At 33.1% G+C, this 19,823-nt stretch overlaps 2 protein-coding genes across 4 annotated transcripts; both read left to right on the top strand.

Annotated features, from left to right (window-relative positions):
• The first annotated feature begins 162 nt into the window (after positions 1-162).
• LOC130825125 (adenylyl-sulfate kinase 3) lies at positions 163-5,255 on the top strand. 3 transcript variants are annotated; one of them, XM_057690173.1, is made up of 7 exons: positions 163-517; positions 1,921-2,064; positions 2,877-3,026; positions 4,090-4,208; positions 4,293-4,377; positions 4,678-4,724; positions 4,858-5,255. In XM_057690173.1, exons 2-7 carry the CDS (start codon positions 1,941-1,943, stop codon positions 4,957-4,959), a joined length of 627 nt encoding a protein of 208 aa, XP_057546156.1. In that variant the 5' UTR covers positions 163-517; positions 1,921-1,940; the 3' UTR covers positions 4,960-5,255. The 3 variants fall into 3 exon arrangements, with proteins under 3 accessions (XP_057546156.1, XP_057546158.1, XP_057546157.1); XM_057690175.1 differs by having other exon boundaries at positions 4,862-5,255; XM_057690174.1 differs by having other exon boundaries at positions 258-517; positions 1,927-2,064.
• Positions 5,256-6,072: 817 nt separating this feature from the next.
• LOC130825126 (60S ribosomal protein L27-3) lies at positions 6,073-6,820 on the top strand. The gene has a single exon (XM_057690177.1). The coding sequence runs from the start codon at positions 6,268-6,270 to the stop codon at positions 6,673-6,675; it is 408 nt and encodes a 135-aa protein (XP_057546160.1). The 5' UTR covers positions 6,073-6,267; the 3' UTR covers positions 6,676-6,820.
• Positions 6,821-19,823: the final 13,003 nt, after the last annotated feature.

A 19,823-nucleotide genomic window follows, 5' to 3' on the forward strand; every position in this document is an offset into this window, starting at 1 on the left:
CATGATACATAAATTGTTACATAAAATAAAACTATAAAAAGACGTGCCTATATATATATATATATATATATATATAGATGAAAATATATTTAAATTCTTCTCATCGGAAAAAAGATGTTATAGTAACACATGTGGGATTTTGAAAAAACATGTGAGATTCTTTTCAAAAAAATCAAAGAAAAAATCCCAACTTTGTCAAAATTGGAAAGTTAGAACCTTGTTTGGTTTTTCATAGAAAGTGACCCAATATTTTTAATTATGAGTAATAAAATTTTCCAAATGTTAAAGCTTGGAATTTGGAAAGAACAGCTGAGATCATGGCGCATTGAATTGAAACACACTAATCTTCACGCACATTTCTCTCTTCCTCCATTCCTCGATTCTCGTCCCCATTCATTTATGGAACTTTAATACTTATTGCATTTTCCCTCTTTTTCCTCAATTATAATCACTCTTCCTTGCTTTACCTTCTTCCCCTTGAAGATCTTATTACTCACATTATCTGAAGCAGTTGTTGGTAAAATCTTTGATACCCTTTTCATTATATGATTTGAAGTAGTATTCTTTTTCTGTTTTCCATAATTCATGCATCTCTAATTTGTTTTTGTCATTTTACTAGTGATTCTTTGATTAATTAATTAATTTATTGATGTCATTACTTTTTAGTGGCAATTTTTTGAATTTTAATATCTGGGCATCAACTGAATTTTCTTGTTTTTAGTTATTTAGAATGTATCTAATAGGGTTTTTAATATTTGGGTTAGATACTAAGATCCCTCTTTGCATTTTTGGTGGTAAGAGGATTAATTTGATTTTGCGTTTCTTGAGAAAACCTTTAAGCCATTACTTTGGCATGCATTGCTACTAAAGGTCAATCGAAAACGTCTTTGTTATCACTAACTAATGTAAGATTATGTATATTTGACCCTCGAACGTAATCTTGGTGTGAGCTACTTAATGGCATTGGGTATAGAATGGAATGTATTATTTCAAGTTTAAGCAGGGTGTAGATTGATTCTTGTGATCTTTCCTTTAGTAAATCTAATTCTAATCATTATTGATTGTATTATTCTTGCTTTGGGCAACAATGTGAGTACTTGTAGGAAGTTATCCAAGTTTAAATTTTAGGTTTAAGGGCTCCTTTCTAACTAATACTGTGTTTGGATAAGACTTTAGGAGGGAAAGGAAAAAAAAGAGAAGGAAAAGGAATGATAAGAATAGCTTCCTTTTTGTTTAAGAGGAAAAGAAAGGGAGAGGAAGAGAAAATTATTTTCCTTCAAAATCTTTTCATCAACAAAATTCAGGAAACTAATCCTTTCAAATTCCTTTCTTTCCTTTCCTTTCAATTCCTTTAATCCAAACAAAGTGTAAAGGTGAATATTTTTGGCTGCCATTATTACTTTTATCGTACCCTAGTAGTACAATGGTATAATTAAGCTAGTAAAGGGAAGTGTAAACTGAAAGATTGAATCTTGTTTGGGGATCTTGATTTATGGCATTGTAACAAAGTTGATAGCTTTCTCATAGTGGTGCTTCTAATGTACGATTTGGAAATCAGAATTTATCTATTTTTAAACTTTGATTGTATTCTTATGGCGCTTTCTCATAATGGTGCACATAATGGCTCATTGAATTATGTGCATTTCTTATTTGTGTGAAGTTGTGGATAATGTTTGCTATGAAGGGTCAATTGAAAACAATCTCTTCGTTATCACTAATAAGGGTAAGGTTGCGTACATCTGACTCTTACAAACCTGCTCTAGGTGGGAGCCACTTAACAGTATTAGGTTAATGGGATAGAATTGTATTCTTTGTCTTGCTCTTGGCTGAGAAGATTTTAGTTTGACCTACATTGCTTTGTAATGATATATTAAAAATGTTGAATTTGTCTAACCGTTAATCTAATTGTGGTTGTGAAAGGAGAAGAAGTTAACTTTATCATGTCTACTGTGGGTAACTCGACGAATATCTTCTGGCATGAATGTCCAGTTGGAAAGATGGATAGGCAAAAGCTACTTGATCAAAAGGGATGTGTTGTTTGGATTACTGGTCTTAGTGGATCAGGTAAGTAACAAGTTTACTAAATGTGTTGCACATGTTTTAAGTTTTTTAGCTTAATACAATTTTAGTGTTGAATTTACTACAATACTCCAGAAAGCTCTCACTTCGATTTTTGTGTAATAGCAAATTTAAAGGGATGGAAGGAGTATGTTAGAAACATTACATTAAATCACTAGTCGTGTTTAAAAGATCCCCAATGTTGGCTAGATTTCTTATTTAAGTTTATTCATTCACTAGTTTGTACTATCTCAATTGAGAATCTTAGGGATATAAAACAAAGCCCTTTGAGCTGATTTACTCTTTGGTATTTGAAGTCTAGTCTAGTGAACATAATTCGCCACCTAATTCGCCTTTTGAATTCGCGATTCACTCAAATTTGTCCAAGAACAGCCCAAAACCGACCATTATTCGCTTTTTACGATTCACGATTTACAAGGAGATTAGCAAATCATGTGACACTCTCACTCTAGTCTTTTTAGAAATGAGTTATGTTCATGATATTGAAGCTTGAACAATTTCTTGCTATTCTTGGTTCTCATGTGTCACTACGCATAAGTCCCAACTCTTGAAACTCTAGGGAAACTTTATGTTTGTTGATTTAAATTGTTCGTTTTTCGTGGTGCCTTTTTGTGGTGCATTTTTGTCGTTTTTAAAAGGTACATTTTTGTGTTGCCTGATTTAAATTGGTCGTTTTTATTTCCCCATTAGTTTAGAAGTATTTTTCTCGTATGGATCTCTGATGTTTTGGCTCTGTGTAGATAAAGCTTATTTTTTTACATATTTTCATCAAAATTTTTCTGTGTGCACATGGACAGGAAAAAGCACATTGGCTTGCTCTTTAGATAGAGAGCTACATTCCAGGGGTAAACTATCTTATGTACTTGATGGAGACAATCTTAGGCATGGTTTAAACAAGAATCTTGGCTTTTCCGCTGAGGACCGTGCTGAAAACATACGCAGAGTTGGTAAGTTACTTGCCGTATATATTTTACTATTGACGCTTACGTATGCTACCTACTCAACACTTCTTTCTTGATCTTCAGCATTCTTTATATCTTGTATATTTAACAAGTGAAATTAATAGAGTTTAGTGAAAAGGACACTCAAATCATCCTTCTATAAAAAATATACTTAAGACTTATAAGAACATCGAATACCGTCTTTTGTTTCCTACTTAGGTTTACTGAAGTATTCTCTCCGGTCTCGTTTCTTTCTTTTGAAACTGCTTTAAGTTCATAGGAAAAGCACTTAAGTAGGAAAGATTGTTTCTCGTTTTCTACTGTTGTCTCCAAATTGAGGGTACTATTGAAAACAATTAAGTAGGGAATGCCGCGTTTTCCTCCTAATTATGCCTTATGCCTTATGCCTTGTGCCGCCTTAATCAAATACCAAACAAATGAAAACAAAAGTTTGATGTTTGAACCTTAGCTTTCGTTTGATAACACTTTCAATGAATGAAAGCTCAGCCTAAATCCTCCTCAGTAAAAAAATGCGGTAACGAAACAGTGATGCAATAATGGGAGTGATGCGCTTATCGGAACGCCTAAATATCCGGCTGAGACCATAATATATCCTTTGATACGGCCCAAAACACATTTTTTTTAATACCTTTACACCGCGGGAAATATCGGTATGTTACAATGCGGCCGATGCGATGCTATCCGGCCTTGTTTTTACACTATGATCCTCCTCCTATCAGTTTTTATTGCAAGTTGGGTTCACGCATTTATTTTTCTTATTGTCAAAAATTATTTGAGATTAAAAGAAAGAAGTTTAAGCACATATAGACTAAAGATGAATTCAGAATTACCTTTTTTGAAATCAAAATTTGGAAAATGAATTGTTCTCAGAAGAGAGAATAGTATAGAGCATCCGAGAATCAACTATAAGAGCTAAAAGTGATACATTTTTCGACATTTACTTCAATTTGAGCCTGTTTTGTGTCATCAATTCATAGCCATAGGATAAAGATTTTATCTTTTTCTTTAAAATGCTGTAATTAGTCCTGATCTGCGGCTAGTCTTTCAGGGGAGGTTGCGAAGCTATTTTCAGATGCTGGCTTGATTTGTATAGCAAGTTTGATATCTCCGTATAGAAAAGATCGTGATGCTTGTCGTGCAATGCTACCAGATGGAAATTTCGTTGAGGCAAAGCTTCTAAGACTTTTTCTTTAATGAAACTTGGTTATTGCTTTCTTAAGATGAGCCATTAACTTCCTGAATTTTTTGTAGGTTTTCATGAACATGCCTTTGGAAGTTTGTGAAGAACGAGATGCCAAAGGACTTTATAAGCTTGCTCGTGCTGGAAAGATCAAAGGTTCTTATTGATTTAGTTTTTCATTTTCAAAATCGGGCCTTAATTGAGATATTTGTTTGATCATAATATTTATAAAATAAATTAGTATGTTCGGTTTTGAACTTGGGTATTTGTGAAGCATTAAGAAAGACAAAAAGTGGGAACTCAGAGGACTTAAAAAGGGCAGAAGTGTAAAAGAATACGAATGTTGAGATGGTAAAAAATCAAAATGAACGTAGAAAGTGAATTCACATGTATTGGCTCATGCAGCCGACTTCAATCTGTTAGGATTAAAGCTTTGGCGTTGTGCTGTTGTTGCAGGCTTTACTGGCATAGATGACCCATACGAGCCTCCACTGAACTGTGAGGTATGTAATGTACCACTACTCCGAGGATTTTTCGTCGAAATAAGTTATACAAGGTCTTTTGGTACAAAACCCGAGTTCTCTTCCCAAAGTGAGTGTTTTACCCTTCTAATAACGCGTTGGTTATTTCTGGCAGATAGAACTGAATTTGTTAAACGGAATTTGCCCAACACCACTCGAAATGGCTGGGCAGGTAACATCATACTTAGGCGAGAAAGGCTTCTTACATTACGAATGATCTCATACTGTCGGGTTTTGTTGTTTGCATACGGCCTTACATGTCTAGATATTGCTTAACAAGTAATGCTTGGGTGCCATGCTTGGGTGCCTGGGAAAATCCAAGCAAGTTCGGGTTTGGTTTGATTATGCTCCATTAATAGGATTGTATGTATTGAATATGAAGATGATTCTCATTTATCCTGTTTAGATGGTATTTTTGGTTCTTCATTTCTATTACCACAAGTTCTGGATTTGTTCTTTATTAAAGGTGTAGTCCATAAAGTGATAAAACTATTTTTTATTTTAGTTTGCAAAGACATGGCTCACCACGAGAAAATTTCTCATACAAAAGTTGTTAAAACTATTTATTATTCAAATACGTTCGGTGGGATGACCACAAAACAAAAATTTTATATTCTTATGATGTTAGTTGGACTGTTTAAAACATATATCAGGCATATCTCGTACTAAAATATTCTTATATAACAATTTGTGTTTATTATTTTAATGGATGAAAAAGAAAACATTTATAATCTTGATACATGCAACAACTAACACCCAAATTTCACTTACATGGAAGCTATTTTATGGCATTAGGGCTATGAATTGGAATGAATCTATACGGTAACATCATTTTGATGCTATTAAATTGAATCGTTGTTTAGATCATTTTTATTTTGTGAAGAGACATCCATTAAAAAGTCAGAAAATTTATTTGGTGAAAGTATGACAAAAGATTGTTCCTATATCGATTAAAATTCAAAATTAAATTCATGAAAGTCCATGGACCAAATCTCATATACTATTTGTAAAAATTTTAATAAAATAAGCTTTTTAAGAAAAATTTCTCCAAATAAGCTTAAGATTAGGTCCTGTTCGCTATTATTAATAGCGAACAAAGAAGATGGTAAAAGAAAATCAAAATTTTTTGTTTGCTGTTAGTGACATCGAACAAAGAATTTTGACTAATTTCTTTGTTCGCTGTTAATAACAGTGAATAAACTTGACCTTAAACTCGGATATAAAAACGCTTATAAAAATTAAAAATTTTTCAAAGCTTATTGTTATTTTTTTTTTCTTATAAAAAGCTTTTTTTTTTTTTTTTTTTCAATCTTTCACCTTGCCATCTCATTCTCTTTTGATCTTTTACTACCCATATTTCATTCGAAACCCTAAAAGCCCGTCACTCAACCACTGGCACAACCCCGAACATCTTTTTCATATAAATACCGCAACTCCCACCCAAAACCCTAATTCCCATTTGCGCAGCCTATCCTCGTCCCCGTTTAGTGAGAGAGAGAGGAGAGAGACCTCACAAATCTTAACAATGGTGAAATTCTTGAAACCAGGAAAAGCTGTAATTGTCCTTCAAGGTCGTTACGCCGGAAGGAAGGCTGTAATCGTCCGCAACTTCGACGATGGAACTCGCGATCGTCCATACGGTCACTGCCTCGTTGCCGGTATCAACAAGTACCCTAAGAAGGTTATCCGCAAGGATTCAGCGAAGAAACAAGCAAAGAAGTCACGAGTGAAATGCTTCATCAAAGTCGTGAATTACAATCACATCATGCCTACTCGATACACGCTTGATGTCGATCTGAAGGAGATTGTTACTGCTGATGTTCTTCAATCTAAGGACAAGAAAGTGACTGCTGCTAAGGAGACCAAGGCCAAGTTTGAGGAGAGGTTCAAGACTGGCAAGAACCGTTGGTTTTTCTCTAAGCTCAGGTTTTAGGTTTGTTTTGAGAGAAGAAAAGGATTATGATTTATGTTTTGTATTTTTGCTTACATTTGCAATGGATCATGTTTTGGTTTAGTTTTGGTGACATTTTTATCATCCATATTCCATCTAGAATGAATTCAAATCCTTCTTTATGATACTTTTGTGTTGCTGATTGGTATTGTTGATTTCAAATGTGCATGGTACTTGTAAAGTTTTATTTTGATTTTAACAATCGCGATGAATTTTAGGTTTTCCAATTGAATAGATAAATACTGATCGAAAAACAGTCATTTAGTAGGGAGACCAATCTCTTTGATTAAATCTTTTATGCAGTTCTGCTTCTAGGGTTTATGTGTTGAATATAAGGTCTTGATTTGAGGAATAATGTTGGCATCGTTTCGATTAAAATGGTTGAATTTTTTGATGGAATGTTCTCTATCGATAAAATATTGTATATTGTGTATTTATAGCTGTATGATACAAGGAATTAAGGTTTCAGTCGATTTAACAATAGCTCCTAGCAATATTCTAGTAATCTGCGTAGCTAATTCATTGTTTTAGTGTTTTTTGCCTAGTATTGGCCATTTTGTAGCCTAGACATTGCTTGGGTATGTATGAATGTTCATAGTTGAGCTTACTTTACCACATATATAAGACTTAATTGTTATTTGTTGTCTATTTTTAGACTTGTATCACAGTTTTGGATTTTTAAAGGGAAGGAATTACCTTGTTGAATTCAGTTATATTTCATTCTAGGACCCATGTTGGGATCTAGCTCTCCGCATTGTTGCTGATGTAGAACAAGTTTCATGTTAGCCTTATATGCTAATGCTCTATAAACAGACCCATAAATCCATAATCATTTTTTTGTTTCAAATCTTCACCATTTTGGTATGAATTATGGAATCACATACGTTAGCAGTTATCACCAAAGGAAGAAGTAAATCTGGAAAATGGAGAAGCAAAATTCCATTTATAGCAAAATTCCATTTATCTTGCTGCTAAACCTTCAATTGCTGCCAAGCCAGATTTTCTCTTTTTCTCTTTGCATTTTCTATAACTTTAGCTGTGCTTTCTTTTGTTTTCTGGCATGCCTTCCAACCCGTGGCTTTATTCAATGCTTGTTCCACCACTGTCTTGATGGCCTTGTTAGCTTTCTTCACCTTTCTTTTGCTTACATTTTTCAGTAATTATTTGCTTACATTTCCTGTACGCATTGCATGTAAGTACTCTATAGCCTTGCTCTTCATATCTCGTGCCACCCCAGCAGCAAAAGTTGCAGTCCTTGAAAGTTCATCAACTGACAACTGTGCTTGCATTCTTGCTCGTTTCTGCTTAACAGTGATGATTACACCTTCGTCTTACAATCATCTATGTTACCATATTTGATGATAACTGCTCTTGTAAACAGTAAACCCTACTTGTGGGTTTGATGATACTCCTCTGCTGGCGGGGTAATTGCACAGAATATTCCTTTCCAATTGGTCTTGCGATGAGTGTGCAGGATAATCCTGAATGATGCTTTGTTGTTGATGGTTTTACACAAAATGCATGACGAACGTGCGTTTGCCACTTGTGGTATAAGAGGTAACTTCGTTACTAAAGCTACATTCTTGTTCTTTTCTCAGTTGTACTCATCTAAATTTTAGCTTCATTACTGATATGTTCATTGTAAAGTGTGCTTGCCGTCACTACACATTATAGAGAACTAGTTACGTAAAGATGCATATGCTGTTTGATATTGATATTTTCCGTTAAAATATGTTAAAATATGTCACTATCCGTTGCAAGTTTTTCTGAACTGAGGTAATATAAAATACCAATCATATATGGTATAAGATTTCACTCAAAACAATCTCTATTTTTCTTTTTAGAGAAATATGATTGATTGATCCTTGAAAATATATTTTTTTTCTTTTTGTGAACTCTTAGCACAAGTATACTGCATCTTTACGTCTCTCCCATGGCTTGATGAATTCAGTTATTAGGCAAAACCCCCTTGATTTTATGAAAATGTCTTTAGTTCTTGTTTACTTATATTGTTTTCTCTTTTAATGTCAATCTACATAATTCAAATTAAAATGAAAGACTTAGGACACTATTTAGTAAAAAACAGTAGAAAATAGAGCATACACTAAGGAACAAAAAACAAGTATAAGAACACAAAGATGATTAATGGGGTATTTTGGAAAACAAATTCCAACCTCTCAAACACAAAAATCTCATCTTTTATGAAGATCACACTCACTAATACAACACGCTATAGGTCTTCCAAACCCTATTTGCCCCTACACACCATATCTAATTTTGATTTTGAAACAGCCCGACTTACCATTGACTGATAAACAGGGTCATCACTGGGTTCATTTTTCAAGAAACTTAAATCACACTTTCAAAACTTGAACAAAGGGGTTACCAGCTCTTTAACGTAATTAACTCAGCTAATTCTCAAACCAAACATCTAACTAAAACACAAGGTAAACACACAGATCACTTTAAGTTCAATATAACCAACACAACCAAGTTTAATATACATTTATCCAAAAGCCTAATACAAAACTACAAAATTCCCCCATGCTCAGCTCAATATGACATTCTTGAAACTCTAATCAACACCGCAAACCCATCGTTCTCGACCGGTTTCGATCTGCAATCAAACTAAATGTTGGAAACAACAGAGCGTAAGATTAAACTGAATGAGAAGTAACAATTCAAAACAACAGAATATAGTAATTTCCATACAAAGGTTTAAAAGCAACATCAGTTTTCTAGATCTATGTGCGCACAAAGAGTCTAGTTTGAGAGGTGTCCCATAACTCTAAGGCTATGTCACTCTCGGGTGAAGCTAGTCAATATCTGAATGACAACTCGCCTCAAAACAGGGAGTAGGGATAATGTTCCTCAACTCCGCTAATGACCAGCTCGCAAGCCTGATCCATTGACCATATCATGATATCAACATATGCAGTCACAACAACATTTGTCTCAACAATTTTCAATTTCAAAAGAGCTTTAGTAAAAAGTTTATTTTCAAGAATGTAGTTTGATCAGACCCTTTAAGGGATGATGTTGCTTCAAGGTAACGAATCCAGCTAACAACTAGAAGGGTTCTTCGATGATATCGTCTCCTGGAGCATAACAAGATCCCAACATCACTAGAGAGCATTCGATACTACTATACTAACATATAACTTATTACATCTCCTCCTAAGGCCGCAGCTTAACCAAAAGTTATGCTAGCATTTCTAACCTTTAAAGAATTGTGCGTGTTCTAACTCAAACTCCCAATATGTCATCCAATATAATAATCGTGAACTAAACTAGTTTACATTCTCTTAGCGATTACCTAATTACACAACAAGAATAGATATTCTAGATTCTAACCCACAATCATTAAAACACCTTAAAAAAAATCTCACAATCAATTCAAGAGTATCAATTATCGAATTTTAGAAAAATTTGAGCGAAAAAATAAAAAAAATTAAGCAAATAAGCGAAATTCTAAACTTTTCCCAAAAGTAAGCGTCCGAACCCCAAAGCTGTGCTTTGGAGTTGTTCGCAGTTAGTAACTGCGAACAGGTCAAAAAAAGACAAAATAGCTGTTCGCAGTTACTAACTGCGAATAGAAATTTTTTTATTTTTTTATTTTTTTAATTTTTTTTATTTTTTTTTTTCTGTTCGCAGTTAGTAACTGCGAACAGCTATTTTGTCTTTTTGCTGTTCGCAGTCTAACTGCGAACAGCTATTTTGTGTTTTTTGAACTGTTCGCAGTTAACTGCGAACAACTATTTTGTCTTTTATAGCTGTTCGCAGTTAGTAACTGCGAACAGCTCCAAAGCACAGCTTTGGGGTTCGGACGCTTACTTTTGGGAAAAGTTTAGAATTTCGCTTATTTGCTAAATTTTTTTTATTTTTTCGCTCAAATTTTTCTAAAATTCTCAATTATCCAATACTTTCTTATTAATAACCATATTCCACCAAATTTCGTAAATTCAATGTCTATCCATCTCATACTCAAGATTCACAAGGATTTAAGGTTACACCAAGACCCTTATTCTATTAGAATGTATTTGATTAAACATAAAGGTCATTGTTCTTCCTACAATCAACAAGTCTCAAAAGAATCTAATATTTCATCCAAAAATATTTAACTATCCAACATTTAATCTTTACAAATATTCTTCAATAAAATTCCTAATCACAACATTCCTTTAATCCAATTCCAATCCTCATAAGACTCAACTAATTTAATTAACAAGTATATAGAACAAATTTTGATACAATCAAATAGTCTCATATTTGCAATAATTCTTGGTGAAAGACATGGTAAGATAATGAAATGACAAGGGAAAGAAAATGTATTGTATTCGACAAACAAGCAAGCAACAATGGCATTTAGGGCATGTGCATTTTTCGAACACAGAGAAGCAATGGGGAAGAGTTGATTGTACGAAAATTTAGAGGAAGAGAGTTGTTTAATTCGAAAATCAGGGAAAGGAGGAGAGAAAGATATACCTTTTGCTTCAAAAACCAACCAAAAAGGGTTGTTGTACATTGAATCGAGGATTGCTTCGAAGTTCTTCATAAATCAATTAATAAGGCTGTGTTATACCTCGTTGGATTCAAAGAACACGAAGAAGAAAGAAAATGGTAAAAAAAATGGTGTAGTTGTACTTGACCAACAAAAATGGCGAGATTGAATCGGCACAGGGAAGAAGAAGAGAATCTTCAGGAAGAATGTGATGTCATTCTTGATTGAAGTTTTTTAGAAACAAGGGGAAGAGTGTGAGTGTGATAAAGTTAGGGTTTAGGAACAAAAAATAAAAGATGATGAATAGTGATAGTAGTATTGAAATCTTATTTTGATTTTTTATTATTTATTTATTTATTTATTTATTTTGAATTGAATCATAGAGTCACTAAGGCTTAGTCGTCTATTCTCTATTTTCTTCTAACTTTGACCCAAATAAATTTTTATTCTCAATATAAATTCTCAAATATTACGGATTTAGTCCCTTACGTAGGCCTCTAAATCAGTGGGATAACTCATAGACAAATTGGTCAAAATAGAAAAATCGAATTTGGCCTTGCACTAGGGTGCTCGAACGAGCACTATATGTAATCGACTGAGCACCATGCCATCAATGTTACTACCTGCTGCAGCTGTGTACTGTGTTCAAGGCACATTCCTTCTCCATCATGCCTTGTTCAAGGCATATCCAAGACTCCTGTTGTGCACCTTCTTGCTTTGTTCAAAGCATCCTACAAGCAACACTTTGACCACCTTATATAGTGATCAGAACATCAATTCCTCATACTTTCTTGTACACTTAATTTCTTCTTTCGATTTGCAAGCCATAGAGTGGGGTATGAGATGATCAAAATCAATGAGCCTTGCACAAACGCAAATGTCTCACCCGTCAGCACTATTTAATCTTCATGTCTACCTTCGAGTCACAATTTTTTTTCTTTTTAAATTTAGATTGGCCGAGAGAAAAAACAAGTTAAGTAAGAATTACATTCCGAACTTAAGGGTATTTGAACTTTGTTTTGCTCTGATCATCTACAGTTAATGTACATGTACGTTATCAGTGGAGCTTCATTTTACTTTTACAGGTCTCCCGGTTTTTAAGATTTCAATTCAGTTGTTTTTTAATCTTTACACAAATACTCCATATTGTTGCGATTTGGTTAGTCGACCTAACTTGAAATTCAGAAGCACATAAGATTACCTAACAAAGATTATGGTGAAAGAAGAAACATCATCGTCAAGTAGGAGTCTTAGAAATTAGTACTTCTCCTGTTTTAGTGACGACTTTATTTCATTTGGTTTGACCAGGTTTGTCAAGACTTAATATCTCTAATTGTATATAATTAGAAATTATAAAAGTTGATCTTAATAATTTTTGTGTTGAGATAAATTAAATAAGATTCTACTTGACTATATTTTAATTTATAGATTAAGAATAAAATATATAAATTAAGAGTAAACAGTGAATAACATTAAAAAATTAAATGGGATAAAATCACTAAAATAGATGAAATCGGGTCGAGCCTCAGTGGTTGCAAATTCTTCTTCCATTCCACTATACGTGCTTAATCTGACTATGTACGTAATGCGTTATTTTAATCATTATATATTGAACTATATACACCTCTACAAATTATAAAAAGTTAATATTATGAAAGTATGCGATTAGATGATTCAAATAAGAATTTCACTTGACTATATTTTTTTTACACATTAATCGCAATATATAAAATAAATTAAATGATGAATAATATTAAAAATAGTAATATAACGAGTATTTTAGAACAAAATAAGTAGTATTTGGATTCTTAGTTTCTTATTAGGTGGCTTTCAAGTCTACCAGTACAAAAATAAATGAGTAAATGACAGTTAAGAGTTTATACTTTATAGATCTGCGGCGGCAGCGGAAACGCCGGAAAGAGCTCAGAAATTTCGTAGTAGAAGACTGGAATTGTTTAAGTCTATATAAGTCTTTTTCTAAATCATTGTGTTTTTTGTTGACTGAGTTTGACTTGCTTAAAGAAAAAAAAGTTGTATTTAATATCATGAGTAAATTGTGTGGATGAAATTAAAAAATAGTTAAAATATATAAATAAGATTAAAAAAAATAATAAATTATTATCTACAAATAAAAATAATACTACAAGATGAACACGAAGAATTATTAAATAGATGACCATTGACTTGGATAGAAATAATACTACAAGTATGAGTGCTTAATTGAATTATTCAAGGATGAAAATCAGAATCCAATGAAAATTAGAAGTGTATTGCATTATTTTAAAATTTTTTCGAACCAATCAATACACTTAAAAAATAAAATAAGTTATACTCATTTCGTCTCTAATAAATTATAACGATCTGATTTTACTAATTTTAATTTACCCTTAAAATCACGTGTCACCTTGTTATTTAGACTTTAAAATATTCCCTATCTTTTTTATATTTGTGTCAAATCAATGAGCCTTTATACTTCATCCGTTTCATAATACCCGCTACATTTTCTATTTTTGGCAATTTCATATTACTTGCTACATTTTCGCTTTTAGTAATAAAACAATCATTTAAAGTTCTACCTACCCCTATTTTTATCCTACTCTATACTCTATACTTTATAATAAAATACTATACTCTATAAAGTAACCTAACAACCTATTTTTCCTTTTTCTTTTTCAATTAACAATAATAAAATACTATACTCTATAAAATAAACAATCAGCTACAGTGTAGGTCAATCATTTTTCTTAATCCCCGTACCCATACAAATGTAGCGACTAAAATGTAGCGACTAAAACGGAACGGAGGAAGTATATGAATTGTAGAGAACATAAAGGAACTAAAAAAAATAACAAATCTCTCAATGAGTATTATTGAAAATCGAGTCTTCAAAAAGAAAAAGTTTTAGTTATAATTTTCACTCTTTTTTTCTCCCTATCTACTACGTAATTAGGTGATCAAAACATATCCAATAATCCGAAACATTTTTAAAGTGACTCAACGTACTTAATTTGAAATCAACTTGATAATAAATGAACATTTGATACGACTTTCTTGGTAATTGGTTTTAAATGTTGAGAATGGTAATGAAAAACTAAAGTAATTTTGGTAAAAATATCTTTTGACAAGTCTAATGACCATGCTTACTATAATCACATATTCTTCACAAAATTTACTCCAAAGCATTGACATTTAAAATTGTGGTATTACGTAGTAATGAAAAATTATGAAAAAAAAAATATTATATGATCAAACTTTCATTATCATGTAAATGACACGATACATATTATGAAAATTTACACTACAAATTATTACTATTTCAACCATTTAACACCGATTACCAAACGAGCCATTAATAATACAAAATACTATTCAATATATAGAGTATAAATATTGCTCCCTCTTTCCCTCCCATCTTACGCCACTTTTTATTTAAATTGTCTCATTAATTTTAAATCATTTTCTTTTAAACAAGACTCCCACTCTCTAAACTTGTTCGCTCTATTCATCTTAACCATTTTTTTTTCTCCTACTCATTTTCTCTTCTAAATAAAAATTCAATAGTGGGCACTAGCCAACTAGTTAATATCTCCCATCAAACAAATGGACTATAATAATAAGGGTATTATTAAATTTCGCAACACTTTTTATTTTATCGTCACCCCTATTTTAATGAAATGATAAAAAAATACCCTTGGACTTAAAATTTGTCTAACACACTTTAATCTCACTCGATAACACCTTTATCACTCTAAAAGCATTAAATCAAAACGTAAAATTTATCGAGCTAAAGCGTAGCAAATGAAATCCCGAACACTTTTATTGCTAATATATATATATATATATATATATATATATATATATATATATATATATATATATATATATATATATATATATATATATATATATATATATATATATATATATATTGTATTTCCAATATAGCTCCCGCATAATATACAAACTCAAACACAGTAACATCTCTTAAATCTTTCTAAAAACGCTCTCTGAGTTCAAATAAGCTAAAAGTTGGAATCGATTTACAATGGCTCATCAAAACGACTATGAATCCGATTCAGTACGTAGTTTAATCAATTCAAATGTTTTTTTTTAAAACAAAAATAATAATTTAGAGCCGGTGGCACAAAACGTGCGACTCAACCGTGGTCTAGTCGAACATTTTGTGCGACCCAACCATGATCCAGTCGCACGTTTTGTGCGATCTAGCCGTGGCCTAGTCGCATGTTTTGTGCGACTCCCCCTTTTTTTTCTTTTTTTCTTTTTCTCTCTTATTTATTTATTTAAATTAATTTATATTTTATTTATATTTTTTATATCTTGTAGTATATTATTTTATTTGATAATTTATATTATTGTTAATTATACTATTTAAATTATTTTTAATTTTTTATTAAAATTATTGTAGTAATTTATAATTTATGTTGTAGTAATTTTTTTAATTTATAATTTATGTTCTGGTAATTTATTGTAATTATTTTATATTTTAGTATTATTTAAATTATTTTATTTTATATGTATTTTATTTACCTAATTGTTTACCTAAATATTTATTTTATTATTTAAATATTATTTATTATTGATTGTAAATCTATGTTACATTTGCAGGACTATGAAAATTTAGGGGACAATGTAGATTAATCTGGTAGATTTGTTACGGATATGGAATTTGATTCTGTAGATGAAGTACATGCTTGGGCCGATGAGATTGCAATAGGAATTGACTTTCAATTTACACGTGCTTCATATAAACAACAAGAAGGGCGTTCTAGAGTTAGTTTGTATTTAAGATGTCATCGCTATGGTAATATTAGGGGTAATTTGCATAATTTAGATAACGCTACCCAACCTGGTTCTAAAAGTAGAACATGTCGGTGTAAATTCATGATTGTATGTAGTGTTCGTAAACCAGGGGAAAAACCTTAGATGGTGAGAGTGTGTCCTGGTGAAAAAGGAACACATAACCACTTGTTCTTAGTGTACAGAGATGGTCATGTAAGGGCAAATAGGTTGAGTGTAGATATTCGGCAGCACATACGAGAACTTAGTGCAACCGGCATGCAACCTGCCTACATCATGACCTCAATTAGACAAAATTTTCCTGATTTTTTTGTTAGTATGAATCAGATATATAATGTTTAAAAATTAATAAGGAGAGAAGAGTGTTTATACATGGGTAACCAGACTACCAGCAGAGTTGAAAGCCAACACTCGTCTTTTAAGTACTATCTTGGTAGCGATAATAGCTCATTTGATACCTTGTTTAAAAGGGCACACACACAAATAATCGAAGATCCGACAAGCGGTACAGGAATCCATGAATTCTATTGCAAGGTCAATGCGAAATAATTTCATGAGGCCATTATATCATCATGTATCTATTTTTGCATTGGAACAATTGCTGCTTGAGCATAACCATATGTTAAAATTGGGTGATTATGTATTTGACAAATGCGGTTGTGCACTTCAAAGCACCCATGGATTGTCCCGTGCTTGTTACTTTTATTTGTCGATCAGGTCACAAGGTGCGTTGTATTTGGATGACATACATCCGTTTTGGAAAACATTAACGTACATAGAAGCAGAAGCTGACACCAACGAAGGAGTACAGCACGCAAACGCCGATGATAAAGAGTACTTTCAATCGTTGGTTGATGAAGTTTTGAAAGTCGATCCCGCAGTTGTACGATGCATGTCCCAAGTACTTGAAGATGAATTACATCCTGATGGTACCGATATACCTGTGCCACATGCAAGTCCACCGAGAAAGGGAAGACCAACAACAATTCGAGTAGACATTTAAAATCGCATTTTCAAACCAGAATTTCTCTCTGGAATAGACTATACGGTATACAACCACCACAAGATAATAAAACCGCTAAAGATGCAATCAATTTATATAGTCCATAGTGCAATACTGTATATTCTTTTACGATTTGTATTTGTTTATAAATAAATGTGTTACTGGAAAATGACCATAAAAATTGTATGTATGAAAAATGCAATCAGTACTAGTATGTAGATAGCATTCAACATGTATAGATAAATGTAGTAATGAAAAATGTAACGAGCATTGCTGTAAATTAACGGAGACAATTATAGTTGTTTATAATGTAACGAGAATTGCTGTAAATCAACGGAGACAATTATAGTAGTTTATAAATACTACACAACACAAAAAAAGCTTATAATTACAAAATCCAATGTCTATGAAGGGTCGAGCCCTCTAAAAGCTTGCCATTCGGCAAATAAATCTCAAAATTCTTCCACATAAAAATCAGTAGTCTGTCTTTCCCAGAGGTCATATCGACGATGGTTGGCATTCTTAGCAAGGGCACAATAGGGGAACCTACTCCACGCCTCCGTATAGATAGATGTAGAAGTAAAGGTCACGAAATAGGTACCCTGTGCCGGGAAAATACACCTCCACGATATCAAAATAGGTGATACCCTCGATAAACATGGTGCGTGGGTGCTCCTTTAGTAATGCCCTAGGAAAAGTAGTGTATGGAGTCCATTCCACTTGCTTACAAGCGAAATGAGCATAAACAATATACTCTTCAATTAAAATAAAATGCATAACAAAGTGTGATGTTATGTATAAAACCTGTGTCTTTGTCATTGAGTCCAGAATACTCCTACACTATCTCAGCCTGCTCAGGTCACGAACTAGCTTTTGCGTGGACCACATCTCCACCCTAGTCTTGTTAGACACATCAGCTCGACGAGGATGGGGGCGAAAGGCCGGAAAGTACTCGTATATCCAAGTTTGGAGCAATGTAAGACAACCGACAATGGTCTTGCAACAAGCACTAGACCCATACCCAATTGCCGATACAAATACGCCAGGGTCACTGCACCCCAAGCGACCTCATCCTGATCGGCATTCACAATTAGTATAGGGTGAGGTTGCATCCTAGTCTTGGTCTTATCCACAAGCAGTGTCAAACCAACGATAGCCATGTGGTAGGTCGCACACAGTGTCTCTAAAGCTTGAGACCGGTGGCACATGTGCATAACTTCCCCAACGTTGACGATCTCGTTGGTGAAGTACCCCTTCCTCCGCAGCTCAGACATGGGCTCTCCAAACAGACCGACCAGTGCGAGCTTCCAGTCACCATCAGCGGGTTTAGCCGGCAATGAACCATTAATACCAATGCCTAAAATTCATTGCACGTCGTGCAACAAAATAGTCATCTCCTCCCAAGGCATGTGGAAGGTGTTGGTATCCTGCTATCAACTCTCCACAAAGGCCGAAATTAAAGCCCTATCGATGTGCTGGTGCATAACGTACAGCAGACGATCGAGGGGAGTGGCAGGTAGAACTCCATATAGCTCTTCAGACATGTCTTGCAGTCTGATGATATCCTCTAGCAGCTTCTTCCTGGTACGGCACTCCAAAATCGAAGGCGTACGCTCAGAGCCCTCAAAAATGACCTTAGCTATGTGCCCCCCCATAGCTGGGTAATAGTCGTGCGTCAGTGGGGCCCCCACGTGGAGCCGTATTGTCCACATGGCTGTCTTCTGCAAGATCAGAAGCGCCAACAGACCTAGGTGCTGCACGTGTAAATTTACTGGCATGCCCGCGCACGAGAGTCCAATCGACGGGCTCACCAACAGAGCCTACGTCCTCAGTATCATCATCACTAGAACCCCCCAAACTACTCTGCAGGCTTGTCTGGTCATCAAAGCGAGTACGCAGTACCGTTGGGCCTCACTGTGTCTGGCCGCCAGTTCCTACCTAGCCCGCCAAGCGCAACCCGTAACCCCCCTCTCATGAGGGTCCCCCTGACTAAGGTAGGCCTAGAACTATTTTCGCTCAACAAGTTTCTAAAAAACCTTTTCCTCTTCCTTGGTTACCAGCCATTTACTATGATTTACATAATTTAATTAACAATTAATAATAAATTAAAATAATCAAATATTATTTTAAGTTAACTACATGAATAAAAAATAAAAATTAATTAACATATTAATTCATGGTTGGCAAACGATTTAAAAATAATTATTAAAATAATAAGTTAAATTATCAAACATTTAATTAATATATTATATTAGTTAATAATTATTAATTTTATTTTATTATTATTATCATTATAATTAATTTTAAAATAATAATAATAATAATAATTTATTAATAAACATAATTTATTGTCATAAATATTAATTATTATTAATAAAAATAAAATAAAATAAATTATTATTAACAAACATAATTTAATAACATAAATATTAATTATTACTAAAATAAACGGCAAATATTAAAAAAAAATGTGCGATTGGACTATGGATGAGTCGCACAAAACGTGCGACTGGATTTTTCCTTTTTTTAATATTTTTATAAAGAAATTCAATCGTAAATTACAAATTACCTCAAATTGTTCTTCGTCTTTTGAATTAGCTCTACAAATTTTAAGTTTTAATTTTGTGTTTTTAGAGTGATAAAAGTGTTAATGGGTGTGATTTGAGAGTTTTATAGAAATTTTAAGTTCATGGATATTTTCGTCAATTTATTAAAATAGAAGTGACGATAAAATGAAAAGGATATTTTAAGTTCAGGGTATTTTCGTCAATTTGAAAGTTTTAAGGACTGAGAGTAAGTGCACATCAT

Source organism: Amaranthus tricolor, chromosome 10 (genome assembly GCF_026212465.1).
Source record: "Amaranthus tricolor cultivar Red isolate AtriRed21 chromosome 10, ASM2621246v1, whole genome shotgun sequence".
Classification (NCBI taxonomy): domain Eukaryota; kingdom Viridiplantae; phylum Streptophyta; class Magnoliopsida; order Caryophyllales; family Amaranthaceae; genus Amaranthus; species Amaranthus tricolor.

Bases quoted from the DNA above. Each gene is read 5' to 3' on its own strand.
- LOC130825125 (XM_057690173.1), top strand. From the start codon at position 1,941: ATGTCTACTGTGGGTAACTCGACGAATATCTTCTGGCATGAATGTCCA. The intron at 4,209-4,292 runs GCAAAGCTTCTA...AATTTTTTGTAG, and splicing joins CAGATGGAAATTTCGTTGAG to GTTTTCATGAACATGCCTTT. The intron at 4,725-4,857 runs GTATGTAATGTA...TATTTCTGGCAG, and splicing joins AGCCTCCACTGAACTGTGAG to ATAGAACTGAATTTGTTAAA.
- LOC130825126 (XM_057690177.1), top strand. From the start codon at position 6,268: ATGGTGAAATTCTTGAAACCAGGAAAAGCTGTAATTGTCCTTCAAGGT.